Below are 23,873 nucleotides of genomic sequence, written 5' to 3'. Positions count from 1 at the left end.
TCCTAGACTCCGCACTATACTTCTGGAAGCTTCTCCAAGGTTCTAGAGAGCAGGGGGAGGCACCAGAGATGCTGCTTGATGAGTCATTCAGCCTCCCTGAGTCGCTCATCCCTGACCCAGATTCAACCCAGGGCTGGCCGCCAGCCAAGTCAAATTGACCTACTCTAACAACTATGTACACTAGCTAGAGGGTGCTACATAAAACAAAAGCAAAGTACATTTCAATACATAGCTGTGTGTGCCATAGACTAAGTTGCCTGGAACAGCTTTAAATTGTCAGTCGTTATATGCAGTTGAGCGTTGTGATGTTTTTACATTCACCTACAAGCTGCCACAAGTCTGGAAGATTTCCCCTTTTCTTTTTTTCTTTTTTCATTTGACCTTTTATTCTTTACAACTATTTGAAGATAGTTGAGGATATGTTAACAGGGAAGAAACTGGTTTGTCTAATATGGCAACACAGAGTATTTGATAATGAGCAATTAATAATGCAGATTGATAATCTGCAGAAACCCACTATACATCTACAACTACATTAAGCTTAAGTTTCGTACACACGATCAGAAAATTTTCCTAAAAATACTGCTTTTTAAGCGATCATACGATAATCTGATTGTTAGTTCACAGCTTTCAAGAGCCGATCACAACAGTTCATTAGAAATTATCCGAAAACACAAACATTTCCTGTATGATACCAGATCATACAATTTTCGTTAAATCGGTATAGTATTTGCCCAAAAAAAAATCAGAAGAGCAAGACCACGCATGATTGGAAACAAAAGAATAGATTACATTACAATACAATACAACACATTACATCACTTCCGAAGTTGTATTCTGTGTTATGAGAATTTTTGTAAGTTGAGTAACCTCCTCGTTTTCGATATAAGAGTAGCATGAAAAAATAAAAACAGACGATCATTCAGCTGATATTCTCATTGTGTGTATGAGGCATTAGATCTCTTATGCCGCATACACACGATCATTTTTCGGGTTGTTAAAAAACAAAGTTTTTTAAAAATGTAATTTAAAACGACCGTGTGTGGGCTTCAGAGCATTTTTCGAACATGCTCTATTTTTTCACGACGTCTTAAACGTCGGCTTTAACGGCATGAAAAACCCACGCATGCTCATAAGCAAATTATGAGACAGGAGCGCTCGTTCTGGTAAATCTAGCGTTCGTAATGGAGTAAGCACATTCATCACGCTGTAACAGACAGAAAAGCGCGAATCGTCTTTTACTAACACGAAATCAGCAAAAGCAGCCCCAAGGGTGGCGCCATCTGAAAAACGTCTTTTTTTTTACAGCCCAAAATAATTCCTGTTGGTATGGTTTTGCTATAGGTTTTTGCACATTTAAATATGTTTGTAGCTAATAGCAGCTAATTAAATAAAACTGATTTTATTCTAGCTGAGAAAGTAATATTTAGGAAAGCATCCAAATTGTAACTTTGCAAAATTTGTGTGTGTGACAGATTATCGACAGAATGGAGGCAGCCCGCACCTTCTTGTGATAACGGGAAGAGGGAATCGTAGCCAGGGAGGTGTTCCACGCATTAAACCAGCAGTCATAGACTACCTCACAAATCACGACTACAGGTGAGTCTACTTTAAGTAATACACCATGTAAGACTGGTCCTGAATTTCCTTTGTTCCCTGCAGAAAGTGTTTCTACCCTCTCCTATACTTGTTAAAAGGTTTGCTGTCAGCTGCCTGCTAGTTTGTACAACAGATCTGTATTGCATCCGGTTTTAATCTTCATACTCAACGCAGCTGGAAAGATTTATCAATTCTGTATCTTATTACTAGCAGTTTTCAACGTGATTTAAAATTTTCTTCCTCTGTTGCTCAAAAGCTACTATATGCCACATTTTAATCTTAAGCACTTGTTACAGTGGGTGACCGCGATATTGTGTCAATCTTGCTCCCTTTCTCAGCAAGATTGACCACCTACGAGCCCTATCGCGGGAGCCAGCGCCGAGCTGGCTTGCCACGATAGAGACAAAGCCGTCATAGAAGCGACGGGGATCCGACTTGGATTCCCGCCAATTCTAGCTGCGGCGTTTGGTATGAATCCTGAGAGGGAACTCCACGCCAAATTTTAAATAAAAAAAATGGCATGGGTTCCCCCCCAGGGGCAATCCAGGCCCTTAGGTCTGGTATTGGTTGTAAGGAGACCCCACCTACGCCGAAAAACCGGCGTGGGGGTCCCCCCACAATCCATACCAGACCCGTATCCAAAGCACGCTGCCCGGCCGGTCAGGAAAGGAGTGGGGACGAGCGAGTGCCCCCCCCCCCCCTCCTGAGCCGTACCAGGCCACATGCCCTCAACATGGGGGGTTGGGTGCTCTGGGGCAGGGAGGCGCCCTGTGGCCCCCCCACCCCAGAGAACCCTGTCCCCATGTTGATAAGGACAAGGCCACTTCCCGACAACCCTGGCCGTTGGTTGTCGGGGTCTGCGGGGGGGCTTATTGGAATCTGGGAGCCCCCTTTAATAAGGGGGCCCCCAGATACCGGCCCCGCACCCTAGGTGAATAAATATATGGGGTACATCGTACCCCTACCCATTCACCTGGAGGAAAAGTGTAAAAGAAAATAAACACACGACACAGGGTTTTTAAAGTAATTTATCAGTCAGCTCCGGGGGCCCCCCCTGTCGTCTGAAGGGGGGCCTTCTTCTTCCGCTCTCCGGGGGTCTTCTCCGCTCTCCGGGGGTCTTCTCCACTCTCCGGGGGTCTTCTCTGCTGTCATCTCGGCGCTCCCCGGTTCTTCTCCCGCTCGCTCTCCGGTGCCTTCTTCTTCAGGGCTGGCCGCCGCTATTTTCGTGTTGGCTCAATTACTAGTGGCGGCCAGCCCGCTCTTCTTCTGCCTTCTTCTGCTGATGACACAACGCTTCTTCCCGCTGTTATGCCAGGTGCGCGATTCGCACCGATTTATATAGGCCTTTTTATGATGTCAGTCCCATTATGCTCCGGTACCTACCCACGTCGACGGTAACGGTTGCCCGGTTAAATAAGGTGACCATTCTCCCTATAGAGGGAACCCCTGCTTTTAAGGATCAGACTGATAGGAGATCCGAAGCACTGACCCGCTCCATGTTTACCATGCTGGGGTCTGCCTTGCGGCCTATTGTGGACACTACCATGGTGTCTCGGACACTTACTGAATGGGCAAAAGTTTTGCGCCAGACTGCGGAGGAGCACCAACTCCTACCCAAAGTTATTAGACTGGCGGACCAGCTGGTTCAGGGCCTTGTCTATGTCTGTGATGCTTCACTAGATGCAGCACCCTTGATATCAAGGGCTTCTGTTTTGGTGGTGGTTTTACGCCGCCTTCTTTGGCTGAAATACCCTTCAAAGGTGGGAGGCTTTTTGGGTCTTCACTGGACGACATTATCAAGGATGTCATGGGAGGGAAGAGCACGCTCCTCCCCCAGTCCTCCAAGGGGAAGGAACCCCGCCAAAAGCCGGGTCCTTCCTTCCCCCACGCAGAAGCGGTATTTTCGTCAGTCAGGGTCCGCAGGTAAACCCTCCCAGGCTGACAAAGGCTCAGCGGGGGGACAGAAACGTCCCTGGGTGCATAAGCCGAACAAGCTGGCACCCAAGCCCGCCACTGTATGAAGGCCTGCCCCCGCCCGACTCATGGGTGGGGGGACGCTCCACCCGGGGGACTTTCTGGCGTCCTTGGATGTCCCAATCTGCGCAAGTCACCAGAGGTTTCTGCGTTTTGCGATCGGGGAGGACCACTATCAGTTTGTGGCCCTCCCTTTTGGCCTGGCGTCTGCAACAAGAGTTTTCACCAAGGTGCTCACACCGATCCTAGCTTTGCTGAGACAGCGAGGCATTGCCATCGTGGGCTACTTAGACGATCTTCTGAGAGCAGCTTCTGGCTCAGAATTAAAGGAGGACGTGTCTATAACCAGCCAGACCCTCCAAGAATTTGGGTGGGTGTTGAACGTTCAGAAGTCGGTCCTGGTTCCGACTCAGTGTTTGGAATATCTGGGTTGATACTGGACTCCTCGGAAGCGAGGGTCTTTCTACCCCTGGAAAAATTGCAGACCCTTCAGTCTGCAGTGAGAGTGTTGGCATCCCACAAATGGTCGTCTCTCTGATTTTGCATGCGAGTTCTGGGCCTCCTAGTGGCCTCGTTCGAGGCAGTACCGTATGCCCAGTTCCACACTTGAGTACTACAGAGGGAGATCCTGTCCAAATGGGACATATCTCCATTGTCGCTGGATCGCCAGATTCAGGTCAGCCACCTGGTCAGGGCCTCTCTGAATTTGTGTCTGAGATCCCCGGCTCTTCGGTCAGGGAAGTCGTTTCTTTCCTTTCAGTGGACAGTGATTACGACGGACGCCAGCCTCACGGGCTGGCCGGGCGTCTGGGGGGTCCAGTCGGCCCAGGGTCGTTGGACTCTATAAGAATCCCGTCTGCCGATCAATGTCTTGGAACTTCAAGCAATCAGACTATGCCTCTCTTCGTGGTCGAGGAGGTTGCAAGGTCGCCCAATTAGGATCCAGTCGGACAACGCCACGGTGGTGGCTTATGTCAACCATCATGGGGGAACTCTGAGCTCGGCTGCAGTGTCTGAGGTCGCTCACATCCTAAGGTGGGCGGAAAGAAGCGTGCCTGCTCTGTCGGTTGTCTACATTCCGGGCGTAGAAAAATGGCAGGCAGACTACCTAAGTCGCCAGATGCTGGACCAGGGAGAATGGTCATTGCATTCGGAGGTGTTTCAACTCCTTTGCAGGAGGTGGGGCACACCGGATTTGGATCTCCTGGCCTCTCGTCTCAACCGCAAGGAGTCAAGGTTCGTGGCCAGGTCCAGAGATCCTTGGGTGGACGCGTCAGTAGCCCCATGGGGCCAGTATAGGCTAATTTATGCCTTTCCGCCATTGAAGTTGCTTCCTTGGCCAAGGGGATCCCGATGATTCTAATCGCTCTGGATTGGCCTTGGCGTCCTTGGTACGCAGATCTCGTGCGCCTTGGTAGCTGCCAATGCGCGAGGACCTTCTGTCTCAAGGTCCCATACTTCATCCTGCTTTACAGTCACTGGCTTTAACGGCATGGCTATTGAAAGCCAGGTTCTAAGGGACCAAGGTCTTTTCGACTCGGTCATTCAAACCATGTTGAGGGCACGGAAGCCTTCTTCTAGGAGGATCTACCATCGCACCTAGAAGGCCTAGATCTCTATGTGCGAAGAGATGAGTTGGCGTCCACGGACGTATTCGGTGCACAGGATCCTGCTGTTTTTACAGCGTGGTGTGGTTTAGAAGCTTGCCTTAAGCACCGTTAAGGGACAGATTTCAGCCTCGGCTGTGTTCTTTCAGCGGCCTTTGGCGGCCCATTCTCCTCTTTTTTACCCTTGGGATTTGAATCTGGTGCTCTCGGTTCTTCAGAAACCTCCCTTTGAGGACGTCAGAGAGATTCCTCTCGACGCTTTCTCAGAAGGTGGCCTTTTTGGTGGCCATTACTTCTTTCAGAAGGGTTTCTGAGTTGGCGGCCTTGTCCTGCAAGTCGCCATACTTGGTCCTCTATAAGGATTAGGCGGTGTTGCGCCCGCAAAAAAAATATATATATACCCATATGTATAAAGAAAGATACACATGTGTATAGGGTAGATAATGGACTTTGGAGGCGTAATATAGTAAAAATATGGATATTTAATATAAAATACAAAATTGATGAGAAACAAAAATTACATAAGAAAGTGCCATAAATACGGCCTAAAATTGCAAACACATTGGCATGACAAGCCACCTACTAACTAGAAATACAATTACAAAGGATCAACAAAAAGTGGGAGACTCGCAGCCACTTAATAGTAGAGTTTGAAGACCAGTTCTCAGGAGGTGGGGTGTCACACGGTGTTCAGCCCGACATGTTGCGCGTTGGAAAAACGCTTCTTCAGGAGCTTACAGTAAATTATTCCAATTAGGAAAAATAAAGAAAAACAATGTGGGCAGAGGTCATTTAGATGGTCAAGATGGGTATTGCAGCATATAGAGGAGTGAAGGAGTGGGATCCTTTTCAAATGCTACAGGTGAAACCAATAATGTTCATTATGTATAAACCAAGCCAAAACAGAGTTCCTTGACAAAGACAGTGCTTAGTGGTTAATAGTTCAGGCATTCAGAGAGGGAAAGTTCAAAACAGCCGCAGTTCACTGGTAAGAACCAATTGACCGGTAAGCCCAAAAGGCATAAACCTCCATAAGGATAAGGCGGTGTTGCGCCCGCGACCTTCCTTTCTTCCAAAGGTGGTTTTGTCATTTCACCTCAACGAGGACATTGTACTTCTATCCTTCTGTTCTCGGTCGGCGCATCCTAAGGAGGTTGCGCTTCATTCCTTAGACATGGTACATGCTCTTTGGATGTACCTGTCAGCTACAGCTCCGTTTCGGAGGTCTGACTCACTTTTTGTGTCGGTATCCGGTCCACAAAAGGGCCTGGCTGTCTCCTCAGCCACCATTTCTCGGTGGATCAGGCAGACTCTCATACAGGCCTATGCTCTTAGGGGGCGGGCGCCCCCCTTTAATGTCACGGCACATTCGACCAGGGCAATTGGTGCTTCCTGGGCTTTCCGACATCAAGCGTCTGTCTCGCAGGTGTGTAAAGCGGCGGCTTGGTCATCTGTTCACACTTTTTCCAAATTTTACAAGGTTGATGTGAGTGCATCTTCAGATGCTTCCTTCGGCCGCAAGGTTTTGCAGGCAGCTGTTTAAAGTTGCATCTCCTCCGTTGAGGAGCTCTGCTTGTTTGGGGTGAAGTTGTGTGGTTTTTTTACTGATACTGTTCCCACCCCTCGTTTTTTACACTGCTTGGGGACGTCCCACTTGTCAAGACTTGAAGAGGCTGTGTCCGTCCATGGACGATAAGAGAAAATAGGATTTTTTGTACTCACCGTAAAATCCTTTTCTCTGTCGTCCATTGACGGACACAGCCCCCACCCCTCCTTTTAGGTTTGTACTGCTTGTTACGAACTGAGGCTGCATGCTGCAGGGAGATGGGTTATGTCCGGAGGGACCGCCCCCTGGGTGGGGCTGTTCGACTCTGTTAAAATAACATGTATCTGAATATCTAACATGTTTCTGCCTAGCCCTCTCCTGTAAACAGGGAACATAACCCGCTTGTCAAGACTTGAAGAGGCTGTGTTCGTCCATGGACGATAAGAGAAAGGATGGTTTTGCTATCTGTGTCCCATTGTGGAGATTTCCCTCCACTTCCTGGCCCATAGCCAATCAGGAAGTGAGAGGAAATCCTTCCAAAGTGTGAGAATCCCTTGTTGACACCAAAAACAGTCTCTCCTTTGAAAGATAACCCACTTGAATAGTTTTTGCCTTTAGTGCTACTTTTAAATTGGTTACTGTGGGGCATTGCATTTTGAATGATATTCAGTTTGTAATATTGTCATTTTTTTTTTAATCTAGATTTCAGGAGAAGACATCAGGTGCCCTACGCATCACACTTAAATGAATGGCTGTATGAATTGACTCGAAGACCATTTCTACTGTAAAGTGGAGCGTTTTAACACTTGTGTAATCTGTAGTTGTGTTAAAAGTGTTGACAGTGAAGGGAATGTATACAAAATAATGTAATCTCTTAAATGTGTGATAATTGGAGATTAAGGGAGCGTTCTGTTGAACCAACAAAATATGGGAAAATGTTTTCAATAATTGATTAGATAGTTATTTCTTATCTAACAAGTTGAGCATATGTCCTCATGCATGTTACTTTTAAACGTTAAGGTTTTTCATCTTGCCCATTTGAGGTGTGCCTGGCATGTTCCTCAGTTACACCATTTTATATTTGTTTTTAAAACTTGGTGCTGAGGTTTAATGTATAATAGTTCCTTTCTGAATTATTGAGTACCCATTTTAAAGCAACATTTTACTTTTCTCTGTTTTGGAACTATTGAATGTAATAGGTATATGTGAAATGATACCACTTTTGGAATTTAAGGGCTTACACACAAGGGATGGAGACTCAGATTGTCACCTTGTAGCATGGCATTGCCTGCAGGTTGGTTCACATTCACTTTTATACTTCTGTTTTCTTGCACTCCCAGCTCAGGATCACTTTAGTGGAGAGAATGGAGCTGTGTCCACTAAAGTATGTTGGATAGCATAGCAACCTTTGTTGATTATAGAGATCATCATGCACACATCAACATGCATCAGAATTAAACGGATGTCCAAGATGAATCTTTAATAACAGCCTTCAAAACCCTTGATGTTGAGCCCAAGCTTTCCTTTCATTTTAGATGTTCTCTCTAGGCAAATATTTCCATAAGGTGTTGTGTTGAGGAATTTTTATTAAGAGTTAAGATGCTTTCATTCGTTTGGAATATCACTGGTCCTATTAAAGGTTTGATATGTAATGAGCAGGAACAATGTTATTTCAGCCATCAGTATAATATTTTGTAAGACTGTTACCGAGCGCTGCTATTACGTTTTTTATTTTTTTATGAAATGTGCATTACGCATACATATCAGGAGCTGAAATTTTGTGGAATTTCCGCACCCTATTTATTAACCTTAAGTTGTTTTTGTGCAAAAAAAATGTAATGATTGAGTATTAGGCATCGAGCATACTAAAGCATTCGTCCGTGGAGGGCCGTATTTACCCAAACGGGAAGGCACAGTTTGTTCCATGTATCCTTCTGGAGGCAGTCCCATTGATGTCAATTGGAAAGTATCGGTTGCACAGACACAGCTTCTGCTCACAATTTGACATCCATGTGGGTGCAGGTGCACATCCCTATCAGATTGGGAGCAGTGGCTGTGTCCATGCAGCTGCTGCGTCCCAGTTGTCATCAGTGGGACTGCCTGCACAGAAATTGCCAGAACACTTGTTCCTTTTTCATCCCAATGTTTGCAGACCACAGGGATATTTTACCTGCACAACAAATCCTTTTTTTTTTGCCAAATGCATTTTTTAATTTGCTTCAGGCACTGAAGTCAAATATTAGTCAAGTCCTGTGCCACAAAGGTTCACAAACCTGTGTAAGCAGGTCAGCACTGTTCATTCTGCAGCAAAGTGAACATGAAGGTAAGCTCACATTGCTGCAGTTTTGGATACAAACTCTAGGATTTTTATTAAAACTACTATCATGTAATAGTATATACCTATTGCTCTAGTCATGGCCATTAATTTTGAATTCAAACAAAGTTGAAACAAGTTTTAAAAGCACTTGGGCCTCGTCATCGAGGTATTTACAAAAATAGATATAATTAGCATAGACACTCCATTGGTGTGAAAACATCCATTTATTTTTCTTTAATTAAGTGCCCCAGCTTTTTTCATCACTTATTATTTCACATTACGTAGAATTTTTAGAAGTTTCAACACATTCAGAAGTCTTGTACTGGTTTCACTACTTGCTCAAAGATATACTGTTTGGCAATGTTGTGCAAGTAGATCAATTCACTTGGCACTCAGTATTGGTAATACTTTGTAATAGCCTGACATTTTCAGAGCTCTCTCTAATAAAACTATTTATTTTACCTCTGATAGGGCAGAATAACACAAGTGTGTTCCTTTCTTTTACTTCCTACAATGAAAATAGCTGTATGCAAACTGCTTAGTAAGCTAATGGTCACTGAATCATCTTAAGCTGCATATACAATAATAGATTTTCAAAGGAGCAATTGTACAAAAATTGATGCAAAAATGATCAGTACATTCAATGGGTTGATGGATTTTGTTAAAATTTAGTTTGCCCTTTACATTCGATTTTGGAACAAAAACAACATGCACTGTTGGAATTTTTTTCTAGAATTAGTTAATTTTTATCCTGCTGTTTTCAATTTTCTCTTAACAGCAGTCGAAAACAAATGTTGATTTGACTCCACCAATGATTAGAAAATCAAACAAACATTCTTAAAAGGAAAAATTCTACTATTGTATAGCCATCTTTTAGTGTAGAAGGTTTGGCTGGGAGGAAATCCCACCTTGTAGTTAAAGTTGGCACAGTGCAGCAATCTTCAACTCTCCAAGAAATTAACATATTACCATTTATACCAATTGTAGACCAGAATTTAAAACACTTGTTTAACCACTTGCCCACCAGGTAAATTCTGGCACTTCTCTCCTTCATGTGAAAATCACAATTTTTTTGCTAGAAAATTTATCAGAACCCCCAAACATTATATATTTTTTTTTAGCAGACATCCTAGGGAATAAAATGGCAGTCATTGCAATACTTTTTGTCACACCGTATTTGCGCAGCGGTCTTACAAGCGCACTTTTTTTGGATAAAAATCACTTTTTTGAATTAAAAAATAAGACAACAATACATTTTGCCCAATTTTTTTATATATTGTGAAAGATAATGTTACGCCGAGTAAAATGATACCCAACATGTCACGCTTAAAAATTGCGCCCGCTCGTGGCATGGCGTCAAACTTTTACCCTTAAAAATCTCGATAGGCGACGTTTAAAAAATTCTACAGGTTGCATTTTTTGAGTTGCAGAGTAGGTCTAGGGCTAGAATTATTGCTCTCGCTCTAACGATCGCGGCGATACCTCACTTGTGTGGTTTGAATACCGTTTTCATATGCGGGCGCTACTCGCGTATGCGTTTACTTCTGCGCGCGAGCTCGTCGGGACGGGGCGCTTTAAAAAATTTTTTTTTGGTTTTCTTATTTATTTTTATTTAGTTTTATAATTTTTTACACTGAAAAAAATAAAATAAAAAAAATTGATCACTTTTATTCCTATTACAAGGAATGTAAACATCCCTTGTAATAGAAAAAAGCATGACAGGTCCTCTTAAATATGAGATCTGGGGTCAAAAAGACCTCAGATCTCATAATTAGACTTAAATGCAAAAAAAAAAAAAAAAAAATGTCATTTTTTCAAATGACAAAAAAAAAAATGTTTCTTTAAGAGGCTGGGCGGGACTGACGTTTTGACGTCACTTCCGCCCAGCAGAGCTATGAGGACGGGTGAAGGAGATTTCTCCTTCAGTCCCGTCCCCGCTCAGCTGCCGGACACATCGGATCCCCTCCGCCGCTACCGACGGCTCCGGTAAGCGGCGGAGAGCGGCGGGAGGGGGGGGGCCCCTCTCCCGCCACCGATAACGGCGATCTCGCGGCGAATCCGCCGCGGAGACCGCCGTTATCGTGTACACCACCGCCCCCTGCAAAGATGAATATCTCGGTTGTGGCAGCAGCTGCTGCCGTTATCGAGATATTCAACTTTAAAAAGGAGGACGTCTTTTTGACATGGGGCGGTGGTCAAGAGGTTAAATTATGGCGCCCTAACAGTTGCATGAATCTTCATGATTAAAGCACTGATTGGCTTTGATTTACATTATGTAAAAACTTCCATCCATCTCGGCTATCAGTGACGATGTTTGAACTCATGGATATCATGCCTGTGTAAAGGCACCCATTTTATTCGTAGGGTAGAACAGAAGACCATGCCATACACAAGTGTACTTGTGATACATTCTGTACATTTAATGAAATCCACCACATGTACATTTAACCACACATGGTGTATGCAGACATGTACATTTAACCACACATGGTGTATGCAGATATGTACTCCCTTACATTTTACAAAGCATTACTTTTTTTTAAATTAATTGGGTTTCACTTTTTTTTTTTTTTTTTGGTATTTTTTCTTTTAAGCACAGATTAGAACACTAGAAAGCAAAGTCACGTTCTTTTTACCGGTTTTAGAACTTTACAGTCATGGATGGCTATATTATTTTTTTGTTTAGAAAATAAAGTGTTATGAAGTGGAATAATCCATAGCAAACCATCAGATGTTCGCTATCATTGGTCCTTGTTGATTGCTACAGGTTGCTACAAATCTTTTCACTTTGTAATGTAATTTAATAAAGCTAGCAGTATATACCATTGTTACTTATTCATTAAAGTGATCCTTGAATTATCAGTATGTAGGGAGTGGGTCATTTTTTTTTTTTTTTAAATCTTGTCCAAAATTATTAATGCAATTTTGTTTACAGTGCTTGAATATCTGTATTTAAGAAGCAACAAACATGTATTATAATTTGTAACTGTTCTAAAAAAAATGTTCTGAACACGTTTATAACTTCAAGTTAGTCTGTAATTACAGACTGCAGCTGAAAACGCAAACTGTCTTATTTTCCATTACAATAAGGTTTCATATTGGACCTGTCAACTAGATTTTACATTGAAGTGAATGTTTTGATAAATTAAAACATAATCTAATACTTGGGTGCTAACTTGTGAATTATCTTTGCAAACCAAACAATTAATATTAAACTAATTACGTTTTCTCAGAAAACATGTTGCTTGTTGCAGATTTGAAGCATAGTTTTCTGGGGCCGTGAATGAATGTACAGAAAATTACACATATAGTGTATATATGAATATTTTTTTCTAAATATGTACATTTTGAATGGCATTCTGTTTGTAAAAAATGATATACCGTATGTATTTTTTCTTGGTTTTATGCCCAAAGATTTTGTATCTAATATTGTACCTGCCATTTGTTAAATTTGTGGACTAGTGTTAATAAAGGAAATTATTTCTTTATATTTCTATTTTTATAGTTATGTAAACATTTCATTTTAAGGCACGTATTATGTAGTTTTGAAGTTATTTTATTGATATTTTAAAAATACTAATAAAGGGAACTTTAAAAAGCCTTCAAATTTATCTTAATTTGTTTTCAATTTTTTCATTAGTGAGTGAAGCTGGTACACAAAGGCTGAATATTGGCCAGTATCGACTCATTCAACAGAAACATTAAAGTGGATGTAAACCCACTGTCATTGTTTAGATTTTACAAATGGTGTACATCTAGAAGGATATACATGCCTCCTGCATGTCAAAACTCACCCCTTCAGCTGTGTGGAGCCCTACAATATTGCAGAATCCGCAGGTGAATCTGCTGTCCGGCACTCGGTGGGCGGAGTCGTGACGTCAAAGGATTCCCCTGCCCACCACTTTACTCCCCTGGCCAGCCAGCGTTGCGAGGACGAGCCTTGCACCAGGGGAGACTAAAGTGCATGCACAAGAGTGGCAGAACGCGTTCTGTGAAGAGGCAGAGAGCGCTCATGTTGCTCCTGCGCATGTGCAGATACACAGCCATCTACATTCTAAAGAGCTGTGAGAGGCAAAGACACAAGCCTCTATAAGGCTTGTGCATGAGATATGTAAATCACCTGTCACTCAGTTTCTCCCATCCACAGACGTACAAAAGGGAGAAATATGTATCTTTATTATTTTTTTGTACAAACTGTTCATACTGATGGTTGGCAACCCAGGTACCAATTTTCACGAACAGCTTGTCCTGTCACAAAGACCACTTTACACTGAATGGATAGAGAAGCTAAATGGCATGTTGTTTTTTTATAAACTCTTTGTAAATCTTGAAAGTGTACAAAAAATAATTGGGGAATCCACTTGTGAGGCAGTGACACCTTTCTTGTGATGTTGTGGGAGGATGTGGTACCACAAACTGAGTACTAAAGACAAATGAGAAGCTGGGGGGGGGGGGGGGGGTAATTTAACCATTCAGTGCCTACCCATACAAGTAAGTTTTACATGCAGCTGGACTAAACTAAAAAAATAAATATATACATAACATTTTTCGTCATAGTAGAATATCACTATTGCTTATTGTTACATCTATACATTCGAGCTCTTAAAGTGCACATTTGTCAAATATTTATGGTTTTGCTTTCTCTTTCTTTTCTTGTTTCAATTATATTTTCCATTTATTCATCAACCACATTTTCATATTGTTCACATTTTCGTCATTTCCTCTTTTTGCTGTATTTGGTAAAATCCGACTTGTCACGTTGATAAACAGTGTGATTGCTGCATATTTCTCATGAATTTGCGTGTAAAGAAAAGAGGAACAAAACATTAATTCACCTTTTTAAGAATTAAACCTGTGCAGACGAATGCCATTTGCAAGGAGCAACCATCCCTTCCAATATTCAATATGGCTGTGTTTATCATAAGGCACTCAAGCCAAGGGAGGGGGGTGATGGCAGGCAGTCTGGGTAAAGGCAAATAGGGAGGTGCAGTGTATGTGTGCGATCTAATGGGGCAGATTGATCTTCCGCTCCACGATGCTTGCATCGTTTTTTCCTGACGCATTCATGGCAGCACACACTGGGTTGTGACTCCGCCTCCACAACCTGACAGGATTGGTTAGCTATAAATTTGAAGGGGAGACGCCCCGCAGCATTCTCTTTTTTTATCCTCACCTGACAGATTGGACGAACAAGCAAGAAGCATGCCTCTTACCGCAGATCGCCCCAGCAGGTTCAGCCTCTCCTGTTTGGAAGTCCCTCCTGTACAGTCTCTAAATTAGCTTTATGGTGGGAACCCCGTTCTGGTGGTCTCAGGGGCTCTGGAATTATACTGGCATCTGTAGCAAGCTTTAAAGAAGCTTCAAATCTCGCAGTGGCCCCCACTTTCGCTCTGTCTTTCCTTGCAGTTCAGTGTGTGCTTCCACAAAGGTATTTGTATCATTACATTTGCCACCTAAGGTTAGTCAGTTTTGTACCTTTGCCTGCCTGTTGTTTTTTTCTCAGCTCTGCTGAGCCCTGTGGTTCCTCTGACACCCCATACTCTCGGGGTCACCGCCGCGTACCCCTCAGCGCTCTGCGCATGCACGCAGCTCAGTGAGGATGCCGCCGGTCTCCTCTGCCCTCTTCCAAATGACGGCGCCGTTTAAAAAAAAAAAAAAAAAAAAAAAGGAAACAGTCCTATCGCTCTGTAGTTCTGGCTGCAGTCCTGCTGCTCTGCTCTACTCAGAGTGAAGATTGCACCAGGTGTGTGCAGGCTCATCCCAGTTCAGCCTGGGCCAATTGATTACACAAAAAAAAAAAAAATAGGAACAAATAGCATAGAAGATATAATACATTTATATATTAATTTATAACTTATTATAGGAGAAAGTATATCCATAATTAAACAATTAATATAATCCAAAAAATAAAATAAGGATAGATATATGTATATAAAATTATTATATTTAATAAATAGAAATGTTGGGGGGGGGAGGGACATATTGTAATGTTTTCCCTTCTCTCTTTTTTCCCACCTTTCCGGGCTGTCTCCCTGCTATCCTCATGGGGGCCACTGCCCTCGCAGACCACCATCAGCTGACCAGGTATAGAGGCCGTCCAGAAGGTGGTAAGTAGAGAAGAGACAAAAAAAGAGAGCTTGGCCACTGACGCTACAGTTTTGGTAGCCCTATCGGGTCAAAAGACGCAAGTTTGCGGCACAGAGGGAGATTCTAGCCATGCTTCCGGCAGAAGGCGCAAGAAGTCACTCAAGGTTACCCTCTTGCTTTCTTCAATCAAGGCATAGCCGCTCGCGTCACAGCCACTCCTGTCATAGTCGGTCCCACCGCAGACGATTACCTTCATCCCAGATGGAGCTATCTTACCCGCACCACAGCAAATGTTTGCCAAATATGCGGGGCGCCAGCCTTGCCAGGGGAATTGGCCTGGCGCTCGTGCTTCATTGAAGTAACCAAGGATTCGGAGGCCAGAGTATATACTGAGCTCCTAGGAGAATCGCACAGGGATCAATTGTGGGCGATCCTTCCCCAAGCACATCGCCCAGCACCCGGCCGTTACGCCAGGCTGCAAAAACCCTCTCTAAGAATGAGGAGTGTGAGCAGGCGTCGGACTGTCTCTTCTTTTAGTTGAACCATTTGCCCATTCAGTCGAGGAAGCGATCGGCTGGGAAGGGGTTATGGCAGAACCTCTGAAGGTTCAGAAATATTTCCTGGTGCTGAAAAGGGGGTCCTGAATCATTTCCCTTCATCAAAGAGCTGGAAAACCTCATAAAGGATGAGTGGGGGAGATCGCATAAGCGGCCCAGTATGAGCAACAAGTTTGCAGATTGTACCCCTTGTGGGAGTCTAGGATCAATTCTTTGATCAATGCAACTACGGTCGATTCATCTTTAATGCGACTCGCTAGAGACGTTTCTCTACCGATTGATTTTTCGGACGTTTACCTTCACGTCCCGATCATCCCGCCTTCCAGAGGTCCCTTCGGTTCTCAATCTATCAATCTCATTTCCAATTTTGGTGCCCCTTATTCGGCATCGCCTCAGCACCCAGAGCATTCAGCAAGTCAGGGTGTTCCTAGGGGCAGAATAATATACCAGGTTGTACCGGGTGCAACTCCCTCAAGAGAGGCTGAAGCCCTTACTCCAGAAGGTACAGAATCTGCTATCATCCAGACGTCTACTGTCAGAGCCTGCCTCAGTACCCGGGGGTCCATGTCAGCATTCATACCTTTGATACAGTGGCCCCTGTGACACATGCAAGTCTTACAGAACTCCTTTCTCAGGCAGTGGAATGGAACGTCAATACTCCAAACCATTCACATCCCGAACTGGGTAAAGCAATTAGTATGGTGGTGGACACACCCGTCCAACCTCAGGGAGTCCATTCCAATAGTTCCCCCAAGTCCAGAAGTAGTAACATCGGACGCCAGCCAAGGGGGATGGGGTCCACACTATCTAGATGAAGTAGCCCAAGGACAGTGGCACTTTCGGGCTCAGGGCATAGTGTCAAATATTTTAGAGCTCAGAGCAGCCTTTCAGGCTCTCCTGGCCGTTGCGCCTCTTCTAGAGGGGAAGAGTGTCCTGATCAGGATGGACAACAAGTAGCGGTGTCATGTATCCAGATACAGGGGGGCATCAGGAGTCGCACGCTTCAAGAGGAAGTTTGCCCATATTGGAAAGGGCACAAGTGCACCTGTTAGATCTATGGGCAGTATACGTCCCGGCAACACAGAATTCGTTGGCCAACTACCTAAGCCGAGAGACACTTTCAAACAACGAATGGTCCCTGAACCAACAGGTATTCTCCATTCTTACAAAAACTTGTGGAATACCAGAAGTCGACCTAGCGGCCACGCCAAAGAACTCCAAGTGTCAGAGGTTCCTGTCCAGAGCCCACTTTCCATCAGCCGAAGGGACAAACTTCCTAGTTCTTCCATGGAGCTTCGAGCTGGGGTACATTTTTCTTCCAACTTCTCGGATTACAAGATTCCTGTCCCGACTTCGGAGGTCCTCAGCCACGGTTATTGTACTAATACCGTTCCGACCGAGGAGGCCATGGTTTACGACCCTGCTACAACTAGGTACGCGGCCTCCAATACATCTTCCAGTAACCTGGGATCTCATACATCAGAGGCAATTCTTCCATCCAGCCCAGAGAAGCTGCATTTGCCAGCTTGGAAGTTGAGAGGGCTAGGTTAGGGGAACTAGGATACTCTCAGGAGGTAATATCAACCTTATTACAAGCTCTAAGGAGCTCCACTGATGTCACCTATACTAGGATCTTGGAGAGGTTCGTGTCGTCGCAGCAAAGACATTGGAATCCCATCTCAAATTCTTGAATTTCTTCAGTCAGGGCTTAACAAGGGCCCGGGCCCGGGTACCCTGAAGGTGCAAGTATCCGCCCTTTCAGCCATGACGGGTACTAGATGGGCTCTTCATCATCCGGTCACTCTGTTGCTCAGGGCCTGCGTAAGATCAGACCACCTAGGAGGCCAGCCTTTCCAACAGGGGATCTCTGTGTAGTACTCGAGGCCCTGTCCAATCCACCCTTTTCTCCATTCAACTTAGTCTCACCGTGGAACCTAGCTCTGAAGATGGCTTCCCGTATTGCTATCACCTCAGCTAAGAGGACGTCGGAGATACAAGCACTTATGGCTACGGAACCCCTATTTAGTGTTCTCCCCTGACAGAGTGGTTCTGAAGCCCTCAGACCATTTTTATCCAAGGGTAACTTCCTCCCTTCATTATAACCAGGACATCGTCCTTCCGTCTTTTACTAATGAGAGGGGCGAGTCCCATGCCTAGGATGTCAAACCTACCATCTCCAGTTACTTCACAGCTACATCTCAGGAAGACGGATTCTGTCTTAATTATCCCACACGGGAGCAGACGAGGTCAGCCAGCTACCTCCCGTACCATTACCTCTTGGTTGTTAGGGCTATCGCGGAGACCTATTCCATCCAGCAACTTACGACTCCTAAAGAGCATTTAGGGCTCATTCGACAGGGGCAGTGGCCACTTCTTGGGCAGCATATTGCGGGATTTCACCGGAAACCATAGGCAGAGCAGCAACTTGGTCTTCCCAACACATCTTCATTTCTCACTACAGAGTGGATTCTGCTCTCCTGGCTACCGTCGACTTTGGCAGATCTGTTCTTAGAGCCAATTCCTCAGCGCTATAGAGAATAAATATTACTGTTTTCTTGCACCCTCCCGTCTGGCAAGTTATTTCCCAGTGTGTGCTGCCATGAATGCGTCAGGAAAACGGAAAATTGTATACTCACCTTTCCGTAATTTTCCTTTCCTGACGCATCTTCATGGCAGCACACAGATGCCCGCCCTGCTGTTTTATGATGATATATACAGAGAATGCTGCTGGGCGTCTCCCCTTCAAATTTATAGCTAACCAATCCTGTCAGGTTGTGTGCTGCCATGAAGATGCGTCAGGAAAGGAAAATTACAGAAAGGTGAGTATACAATTTTCCGTTTTTTTTGCCAGGTGTCCTTTAACACAGTGTTTTTCAACTCCAGTCCTCAAGGCTCACCAACAGGTCATGTTTTCAGGATTTCCTTTAGATGAAACGGCTGTGGTGATTACTAAGGCAGTGAAACTGATCAAATCACATGTGCAAAATAATGGAAAGCCTGAAAACATGAACTGTTGGTGTGCCTTGAGGACTGGAGTTGAAAAACACTGATTTAACAGAGCCAGCGAGTAACTGGACATCTGGCACACAACCCTGGACCATGCATTGCAATGTACTGAGCCTGTCTGAACTATAGAACTGTGGGCTACAGATCTGCATTCAGAGTTTGAAGTTGGTATTTGCATATTGTCTGGTGTACTCAGGAGAAACATACAGGTACCTCTCGGTAGCTGCTTGTAACATTTTATGACAGGATTAATAAACGTAACTATGGCGAGCTTAGGAGAACAGAGCCAGTCACAACTGGGCCTATGCAAGAATCTGAATATATTCACTCTAGATATTTAATATAATTTTGTAGCTTTAGTTATGAAAGATTTATTTACAGTTGATCCATTACTTAACCTTACTTGCTGTGTCTATGGCATCATTCACATAATCGTACTGATGCGTACAACCATGTAAAGTTCATCCATGTGGGGTGCACAGGCATTTCGTTTAGCCTGTTGAAATCGATGGCATGGACCTGAATGCAAACTCTTTGCAGAAATGATTATTGTCTTCATTCATGGTCTGGTAGTTGCTCGTCAACTGCTTGACCTCAAGCTGATACCACAGTCTTACTGTCTACTATCACAATATTATTGTGTTGATAAGGGAGCCATCTATGGGTTGTTTGCTGCAATAGCCGGCTAATTATTTTCAAGGAGGAAGCAGGAAGTGCTTTATAATAATCTATATATATAAAACTCAAGTGTGTGTATGTATGTATGTATGTATGTTCCAGCATCACGTCCAAACGGCTAAAGATATTAACATGAAACTTGGCACACATGTTACTTATATGTCAGCAACAACCATAGGATAGGTGGTTTAACCCTTACCCACCCCCATTTGCCATGGTCGGGGTTTTCCTTTAACCACTTGCCGCCCGCCAATGACAGATTGACGTCGGCAAAGTGGTTGTAGAATCATGACAGGACGTCATATGACGTCCTCAGGATTCTGAGCCGCTGCGCCCCCCCGGGGGCGTGCATCTTGGCGATCGTTGTTGCACGGTGTCAGTCTGACACCCCGCAACACCGATCTCGGTAAAGAGTCTCTCACGGAGACTCTTTACCACGTGATCAGCCGTGTCCAACCACGGCTGATCACGATGTAAACAGGAAGAGCCGTTGATGGCTCTTCCTCACTCGCGTCTGACCCCACAGTGCCCATCTGTGCCACCCATAAGTGCCACCCCACAGTGCCCATCTGTGCCGCTCATGAGTGCCCATCTGTGCCGCCCATGAGTGCCCAGTGCCGCCCATGAGTGCCCATCAGTGCCGCCCATGAGTGCCCATCAGTGCCGCCCATGAGTGCCGCCTATGTGTGCCCATGAGTGCCGCCTATGTGTGCCCATGAGTGCCGCATACCAGCGCCGCCAATCAGTGCTACCTCATCTGTGCCCGTCAGTACTACCTCGTCGATGTCCATCAGTGCCATCTCATCTGTGCCCATCAGTGCCACCATATCAGTGCCCGTAATTGAAAGAGAAAACTTACTTATTTACAAAAAAATTACAGAAAAAAATAAAAACGTTTTTCAAAATTTTCAGTCTTTTTTTAGTTGTTGCGCAAAAAAAAAAATCGCAGAGGTGATCAAATACCACCAAAAGAAAGCTCTATTTGTGGGTAAAAAAGGACGCCAATTTTGTTTGGGTACAGTGTAGCATGACCGCGCAATTGCCATTCAAAGTGGCTTGGGCGGGAAGGTACGTAAGTGCCCTGTATGGAAGTGGTTAATAACGCGGTTTGCTCCTCGCTGGTCTCTTCCTCCGGTTTACAATTCAGTGACCTCTGGAAAGTGGATGAATTTGTTGTCACCTGATTTTAGCATACTGGTCTGTGCCGGTCCCACATGTTGGGTAACCGGTGTCTTTTTTTTTTTTGTAGTTGCAACAAATCCCCTATTCCAGGGCTCAAAATGTCAAGTCCTACTAGCCAGGCCTTAAGGGTTACTGGCCACCAGTTGCCCCGCCCCCCCAACCATGCCCCTCCCCTAGGCGTTATTTTCTCATAAAATTGCACTTAAATGTTTTATGCAGAATTAGGTTACAAAAATGAAATATTAACAACTTTACCTGTGCCCCCCTGCCAGTTATGGTCTTGCCTGTGCCCCCCCGTCAGTTATGGCCTCGCCTGTGCCCCCCTGTCAGTTATGGTCTCGCCTGTGCCCCCCCCGTCAGTTATGGTCTCGCCTGTGCCAGCAATGGGACTGCCTACACGGCATGCTGGGAACACCTGTGCATCCCTGTTCCGATAAACACGCCCCTCCCATGGGGTACTGATTCATACCCCCCCTGTGTGAATGAGGCCTAAGGGTGAATGGAATATTTAGCTCCATTGTGTTGCTAATTTGGGGACCACTGTACCCCTCTTTATTGTTATTTGGGTGTGTTTTATTATAGGAGTGTTACAGATTGTAGTTTAGGATAAGTTTGGATTTCTTGTAAAGGCACTTTGAGTGAACATAAGTGATTTACCCCGAACACTGCTCTATTCCACCGGTAATATATACTCTGCATTGACCTTGTATATCGCTTCTCTCTCTGAGGACTCCAAGTATTGGAAATGGCGTTGGCCGGGAATTGAACCCGGGTCAGCTGCTTGGAAGGCAGCTATGCTTACCACTGCACCACCAACGCAAAAGTAGCATGTCTTTGTAGTGTGAGAGGAAACCGAAATACCCGGAGGAAACCCACAGGGAGAACATGCAAACTCCATGCAGATAGTGTCCTGGTCAGAATCTGAAACAAGGACCCCAGTGCTGCAAGGCTCACCACTAAGCCTCTGTGCTGCCCATTTAAGGCCTCTGTTCTCTAAGGCCCACCCCCACTGAGCGGGGTAAATCACTTATGTTCACTCAAAGTGCCTTTACAAGAAATCCAAACTTATCCTAAACTACACTCTGTAACACTCCTATAGTAAAACACACCCAAATAACAAAGAGGGGTACAGTGGTCTCCAAATTCGCAACACAATGGAGCTAAATATTCCATTCACCCTTAGGCCTCATTCACACGGGGGGGGGGGGGGGTATGAATCCGTATCCCATGGGAGGGGCGTGTTTACCGGAACGGGGATGCACAGGTGTTCCCAGCATGCCGTGTAGGCAGTCCCATTGCTGTCAACTGGGGTGCAGTGACTGTACCCAATGTGACATCTGTGTGGGCGCCGGTGCACGGCCCCGAACGCACCCAGGGTGCGTCCGTGCAACTGCACCCACATGGATGTCCTTTTTGGGGTTAATGCAGCCCCCACACAGGGTACAGATTCATACACCCCGTGTGAGTGAGGCCTTGGACCTCTCCATGAAGGACCTCACTGGCGGGAAGAGTTCTCATTTCTCCAGCAGAGAAAAGAAAAAGCTAAAGAAAGCTGGGAAGACTTCTCCCGCCTCTGAAGACAAAAAGAGTTCCAACCTCCTCTTATAGCCAGTCCAACACACGCCTCAAAAACATACCGGCCTCCAACCTCCTCCTTATAGCCGGTCCAACACCTGCCTCAAAAACATACTGGCCTTCAACCACCTCTTATAGCCGGTCCAACACATGCCTTAAAAACATACCGGCCTCCAAACTTCACAACATAATCAATTACTTTATGTCAATCGACAATACATAGATCAAACATATAACCTGTAAAAATGTGCTTGAGATGTTGGTGGTAAACAGCCTGCTAGGCCCGGGGGAACCAAACCAAGTCCTCCAAAAGCTGGCTCGTATCCAAAAGTTGCCAAGAGTGTAAATGTAGACATTAAGCTTTAAGGTTAATCAAAATCTCATATTCTAAAGGGAAAGGTAGAACAAGGGGAGGAGGAGTATGGAAGAGGCAGAGAGGGAGGAAAGTAGGGGGGATGGAAAGTTGTGGGTAAGGAAGGGGTGTGGGGGTTCCCCCCAACCCTCACCCCCTTCTTCCTCCAACCTTCCCTTCTCCCCCCTTTCCTCCCTCTCTCCCTCTTCCATACTGCCCCTTTTGTTCTACCTTTCACTTTAGAATGTGATATTTTTGATTAACCTTAAAGCTTAATGTCTACATTTACACTCTTGGCAACTTTTGGATATGAGGCAGCTTTTGGAGGGTTTGGTTCGGTTCCCCTCGGGCCTAGCAGGCTGTTTACCACCAATATCTTAGGCACTTTTTTTTACAGGTGATTATGTTTGGGCAATGTATTGTCGAACCTCAAAGCTTCTGCACAAGCTGCAGTTAGGTAAATAGAGGGCTGATGGGAAGACCCTCCGGTTACTTGAGTGGCAGCCGCCATCAGTGTAGGGACCTGTGTTGGTACAGCCGTACCTGGCCCCTGGGAAGGTTCCTCAGACTTTTTGTTGAGTCTTCTTCTAGGAACAGCCAATTGTCTGTCTTGTTTATCCATCTAAATTGATAGTTGGTGATTCAGAAGCTTCTTATGAGAATCTTTTAAGAGATTGATGACGTAGTGGATTCCTGTCATGATGACTTGAAATTAAGATCCTCTCCCTTATATTCACTAGCAAATCGTCCTCTTCTCATCACCTAGTTTTAACTTTTCTTCCAACATTTTGGCCATCTTCAATCCCAAGAAAGCTGCACCCCTCCCATTTAAGTGCAATCCGTCACTACTATAAAGATGGTAACGGCCTGAAAAGTCAGCCCAGTTTGCCATGAAGTCAAACCCTTCCTCCCTGCACCAGTTCCTCAGCCACTTGTTAAGTACCATAAGCTCTTGCTGTCTCTGTGGCGTGGCTCGAGGTACAGGCAGTATTTCAGAAAATATTGCCTTGGCGGACCTTTTCTTCAATATGGCCCCCAAGTCCCTGAAATCATTTTGTATGGCGCTCCATCTTTCTCTAACTTTGTCATTGGTACCGATATATACCATGACAGCTGGGTCCTCTCCAGCACCATCCAATAATTTGTCCATGCAATCTGCAATGTTCCGAACCCGAGCGCCCGGGAAACAACATACTGTTTGGCGATAATGGTCTTTGTGACAGATTGCCCTCTGTATTCTTCCAATAACTGAATCCCCTACCACTAGTATGTGCCTATCCTTTCTGGTGACCTTGCCTCCATCTTCGTCACATGCTGGTGGAGTCTCTGTGTGAAAGTCACATGCTGGTGAATTCTTTTCATGACTGTCACATTCTTGAGGGGTCTCATTATG

The 23,873-nt window shown here is 44.9% G+C and overlaps 1 protein-coding gene and 1 non-coding gene across 3 annotated transcripts in view; one reads left to right on the top strand and one right to left on the bottom strand.

The window, feature by feature from the left end:
- The window catches only part of N4BP2 (NEDD4 binding protein 2), a 129,667-nt gene extending 119,618 nt beyond the window's left edge, over positions 1-10,049 (top strand). For both annotated transcript variants that reach the window (XM_040335079.1, XM_040335078.1), the window contains 2 exons: positions 1,476-1,599; positions 7,429-10,049. In XM_040335079.1, coding sequence (XP_040191013.1) covers positions 1,476-1,599; positions 7,429-7,474 — 170 coding nt within the window. In that variant the 3' untranslated portion in view covers positions 7,475-10,049. The remainder of the gene's footprint in view (positions 1-1,475; positions 1,600-7,428) is intronic.
- An 11,251-nt stretch (positions 10,050-21,300) lies between these two features.
- On the bottom strand, positions 21,301-21,372 carry TRNAG-UCC. The gene has a single exon. It is a non-coding gene; the product is annotated as a tRNA-Gly (tRNA).
- Between the last annotated feature and the right edge of the window lie 2,501 nt (positions 21,373-23,873).

This window comes from Rana temporaria, chromosome 1, assembly GCF_905171775.1.
Source record: "Rana temporaria chromosome 1, aRanTem1.1, whole genome shotgun sequence".
Lineage (NCBI taxonomy): Eukaryota > Metazoa > Chordata > Amphibia > Anura > Ranidae > Rana > Rana temporaria.
Note: the sequence above shows the minus strand (reverse complement) of the source record. Positions and strands in the feature narration are given on the sequence as shown.